The sequence below is a fragment of the Galeopterus variegatus genome, unplaced genomic scaffold (genome assembly GCF_000696425.1).
Source record: "Galeopterus variegatus unplaced genomic scaffold, G_variegatus-3.0.2 Scaffold3617, whole genome shotgun sequence".
In the NCBI taxonomy this organism is placed as follows: Eukaryota; Metazoa; Chordata; class Mammalia; order Dermoptera; family Cynocephalidae; genus Galeopterus; species Galeopterus variegatus.
The window spans coordinates 193,466-198,111 of record NW_007729728.1 but is presented as its reverse complement, the minus strand read 5'-3'; the positions used below and the strand labels follow the sequence as shown (position 1 = coordinate 198,111).

Genomic DNA, 4,646 nt, shown 5'->3' with positions numbered 1-4,646 from the left:
TTTCCCACTTTCTGTTAATTCCACAGCCAAGGGGTCCTTGAAACTTCTGGGTGGGTCGGGGATGGGGTGAGGAGGGTAGGTGGGAGAGGGGAGACAGGGAAGAAAGAACACACACACACACACACACGAGAGAGAGAGAGAGAGAGAGAGAGAGAGAGAGAGAGAGAGGGTGGGGTGAGGAGGGTAGGTGGGAGAGGGGAGACAGGGAAGAAAGAACACACACACACACACACACACACACACACACACACACACACACGAGAGACAGAGAGAGAGAGAGAGAGAGAGAGAGAGAGAGAGAGAGAGAGAGAGAGAGAGAGAGAGATGAGTGACCACCAGAGGGCACTGGTGAGCCACGGCAGCCAAGGCCGCCCAGTGTGGGAGGAGAGCAATGCTCCGGGCCACCTCCACAGGCCTGACGCCTACACTATTCCCCCAAAGCTAGCCCGGGCAGGATGCAGCCATGCAGAGCCCCTGACCTAGGCCAGTTCGGAAGATGAAGGGGATGGGTCTAAAGGCAGGTGCTCTTCTCCTTTGAAGCCTGGAGGCAGCACCCCTGAAGAAACCTATTCAGCACTAGGCCTCTGCCAGGGCCATCTGTGGTCCCTGAATGCCAGTTAGGAAAGAAGCCCCTCTGGGCCAATGCTGTCCCGTGCCTAGGCAAGGCACAGAGAGCAGGACGCAGCTGTATTCCAGCCTGCTCACCTCCTGGCCAGGACCCTCGTGCAGTGCACTACCCACACCACTGTCCCTGCCATGTGGCTCCTGTACTGCTCACCTTCTCTGCTCCATTGCGTACTTCCTAGTGGGCTCTGAGCCTCCCACTCTCCTTGTCACTGCCTCTTGCAGCGTCCTGAGAGTATTTACCTTCCTTCCACCCTCGACCAGACAGGCGGGGCTGGGCAGACTTTTAGAAACATTGCAGACCCTGTGGTGGGACTCAGGCAAGCGCCTAACCATAGAGCCCACAGTGAGGGCCCCTGGGACCTCCAGGACTCCAGCTCCTATTGGGTGTTTACCAGGGACCATGCAGAGAGCACACCCCAGCCTCTGATGGCCTCCCCATGTGGCTGGGGCTTTCCTGGGGCACTTCCTGCTAGCCCTGGACTCCCTCCCCCCAGGTGTCAGCCAGGGTCCCTGGCCAGCAGAGCAAGGGAGAAGGCCCACTGGCTGGGCTGCTTCCAGAAGTTCCTGGCCTACATGCTGCTGTCGGTGGCCTGCTTCCTCCACCCTGTCCTGGTCTGGCACGTGACCATCCCAGGTAGGAGCGCCGGGTGGCCTGGAGGGAGGTATGCGGCCCCCACCACAGGTGGGCTCTGATCAGGACAGGCTGAGTCCCCCTCTCATAGTCCTGCTCTGCACTGGCTCTGGCAGGACCCCCACAGCCCCACTGCACTCTGTGACCTAGAGTAGGGATAATGGAACATGCTGACCACATGGCAGGAACGACCCAGGAAGTGCATTCTTCCTCCACACAGCCATCCAGAGGCCGCACCTCAAGGGTGCCTTCCTGCTCACAGGCCACGTGTGGTCCAAGCTTTCCAAGGGTGCGAGATGCTCAAACCCTTCCACATCTCCCCAGGGCCTGCCCATTCACATCCAACCTCTCCCCCTGGTCTGGAAGGCACCCCATGGTGGGACCCACAAGACCTTTGCAGCCTCATCTCCTGCTTTCACTCGTCTTGTTCACCTGCTGGTCAGCCGGCTCCTGATCACAGAGCCCAGGGTCAGCTCCACCTCTCTCATTTTGTCTGTGACCTTTTCTAGCATCCTCCTCTCCCCTCTTCCCTGTCTATAAGAACAGGGACCCTCCTCAAGATCCATCTAACATATGGGGAAGCTGCCCTTCCGGGAGACTAAGGTGCAAAGCAGAGGCCCCTCGTCCTTCCTGCCATTGCTTTTAGCATACCTGCCATCACCTCTCCAGGTAGACCCCTGAGAAGGACCCAGCCCTGATGAGAGAGAGACATACACAGGAGGCTCCGGCCCCTGCAGGCATCCACGACCACTGCCTCTAGACGGATCTGGGCTCCTGGCAGGGGGCCGAGAGGAGAGCAGAGCATGGCCCCATCCCGCGGACCCTGTGTCCTGGGGGCCACCGGGACAGCATCCTGTGTGGCAAGGGGGCCACGGGGAGCTAAACACGACACCAGCCCCACCCAAGAGATTTGCATTTTCTTCTGAGTTTGCTGGGTGGGAGTTGGGGGGCCAAAGTGAAAGGGGTGTCCCATTTCCGGGAACAGAAGGGAGCCCAGCTCAGTGGTCAGGGCCGGCTGAAGGCAGTGGGTCTACCCCGACCAGCCATCCTGAGAGGGAGGCTGTGCCCATGGGCACGGGGGGCCAGGCAGGTGCACGGGTGGCCAGGCAGGTGGCCGCAGGGCCCAAGAGCCAGTCGAGGCTTCCTTGGTTTCCAAGTGGGGCCCCCTCCTGGCTTAGGGTCAGGGCGAGGGCCCCCGCACAGCACTGGCCCCACTCACATCCCCTCAGGCAGGGTCAGGCTTGCCCCTGGTATGATGTGCACGTCCAGGGACAAGCTGGGTGGGAGGGCTGAGGCCCTGTGGGAAGATGGGCTTGCCCGGCCTCTGGCTTTCTCCCTGACACTTCCTGCATCCTGACCTCCCAGGTCTCTTGCAGGCTCCATGCTCATCGCCACAGGCCTGGCCTACTTCCTCCTGAGCAAGCGGAAGAAGAGAAAAGCTGCCCCCGAAGTGCCAGCCTCCCCAGAACAGTACACAGACCCCTCTGGCAGCGCCGTGAGCACCACTGGCTCTGGGGACACTGAGCAAACCTACACCTTCCACGGGGCCCTCAAGGAGGGGCCTAGCTCCCTCTTCAACCACATGAAGAGCATCCTGAAGGGGACCAGGAAGCCCAGCCCCCTCCCGCCCCCAGACACCCTGATGGAGCTGACCCTGGAACCAGCTGACTCCTTAGCCAAGAAGAAGCAGGTGCACTTTGAAGACAACGTGGTCAGAATCATCCCGTCCCTGGCCGAAGGGCTGGAGGATGGAGACAGTGAGCCTGAGGAGACCACCTCTGACACGACCCCCATCATCCCTCCCCCCCAGGCTCCGCTTTTTCTGTCCTCTCTCGCTGCCACCGGCCTGTACTGAGCTGCTTGATCCAGCCTGGGGGACACTGAGTGAGGGGTCTGCAGAGATCCACGGCCCTGCCTGGAGCCTCCTGATACCTGCAGGCCCTCCCGGGTCTTCGCAGGCCAGCTCATCAAGGGGTTCCTAGACATCCCCGAGGTGCCGAGGTGGCTGATACCTCTGGGGCCATCGAGTGGTGTGACAGGCCAGTTGTTCTGCAGAGGCTGCCAGGGAGGTCCAAGCAAGGCACACAGGCTTTTCCCTCATGCCATGGCTAGGGAAGTCCCTGTGTTTTTCCCAAAAATACCATCACTCCCACTTACACGATGCTGCAGGTGTCACTGCCTTAGCCCCAGAAGAGACAGAGGTTGTACACCCTGGCAGAAGCCGTGGGCTTCCCTTGCTCCTGACACAGAGCCCAGCCCTCAGCAGGGGCCTACAGTCCACCCTCCTCTAATGCAGCGTCCCAGCTCAGAAGGCCCAGGGATGATTGGCAGCTTAAACATCTCAAAGACAGACATTGAAGGTGGCCATGAGTTCTGACCAAGATTTCTGGGGGTGGGGGCAGTGGGCGGTGCCACATTCCCTGTGTGCTCTGCAGCTGGGGCTGTGAGGCAGGAGCTATGGGGCCGCTCGGGGAAATAGTGCCGCTCTGTGCTCTCTGTGGGAAAGCCAGGCCAGCTGAGCAAAGCTCATTCCAGAAGCATCTCCCAGGGCTCCTGCATCCCCACCACACGGGCTCGTCCAGGATTCCAAGTAGATGATGCAGACGAGAAGATGCTGAAAGCTGATGACAGTCTCCAGCAGTGAATGCCAGGCTCAGGAAGCCTGCCCTGTGCAGGGACCAGAGGCTGCCCTGGAGAGTCACACTGCACAGACAAATGGGAGCAGAAGGGGTGATAGGTGGTTTGCTCAAAATGGGAGAGGGGAGGGAGGAGGTAGGAAGGGGGAGAGAAGAGGAAAGCGGGCAGGCAGGCAAGCCTCTGCCGGGGCTCCAGCAGTGACAGCTAACCCAGCACGAACGAGAAATTTGAGTCAGATATTCCTAGCAAGGATTTGCAATATAGTTTTCACTCCTAAAAAGTAACCTTTGGTCCATGAGATGTGCCAGGAGGAGCAGACATTGATCCTCACAGGCAATGGCACTGAATGAGCCAGCACCTCCCAGCCCATGGAGGGGCCCTAGAGCACACACTTTAAGGTGCAGCTGAGAAGTGTGTGCTCATTCTTGTATGCTTTTCAACATCCCCTGCGAATCATTTTGCAAATGGGTGGAAACATCAGCCAACCAGAAGTTAGTATCAGTCTGGTGCCTAAATGCAGCAAGTGTTCCAAGTAAGCAGAGCTCTTCCTGCAGTCACCCAGTTCTTCTCTGAAATCAAGTGTCAAATGACAAACACATTCCTGCAAGCTCCCTATGACGGTAGGAACAGTAGAGCTGTTTCTTTTGCTGCCAGCGAGAAGGGATCTCAGGATCTGACTTGAAATCAAGTGTCAAATGACAAACACATTCCTGCAAGCTCCCGACGACGGTAGGAACAGTAGAGCTGTTTC

The 4,646-nt window shown here is 58.8% G+C and overlaps 1 protein-coding gene across 2 annotated transcripts in view; it reads left to right on the top strand.

The window, feature by feature from the left end:
* TMEM72 (transmembrane protein 72) overlaps positions 1 to 3,174 on the top strand; it is a 27,025-nt gene extending 23,851 nt beyond the window's left edge. For both annotated transcript variants that reach the window (XM_008585556.1, XM_008585555.1), the window contains 2 exons: positions 1,122 to 1,261; positions 2,635 to 3,174. In XM_008585556.1, coding sequence (XP_008583778.1) covers positions 1,122 to 1,261; positions 2,635 to 3,113 — 619 coding nt within the window. In that variant the 3' untranslated portion in view covers positions 3,114 to 3,174. The remainder of the gene's footprint in view (positions 1 to 1,121; positions 1,262 to 2,634) is intronic.
* The last annotated feature ends 1,472 nt before the right edge of the window (positions 3,175 to 4,646 follow it).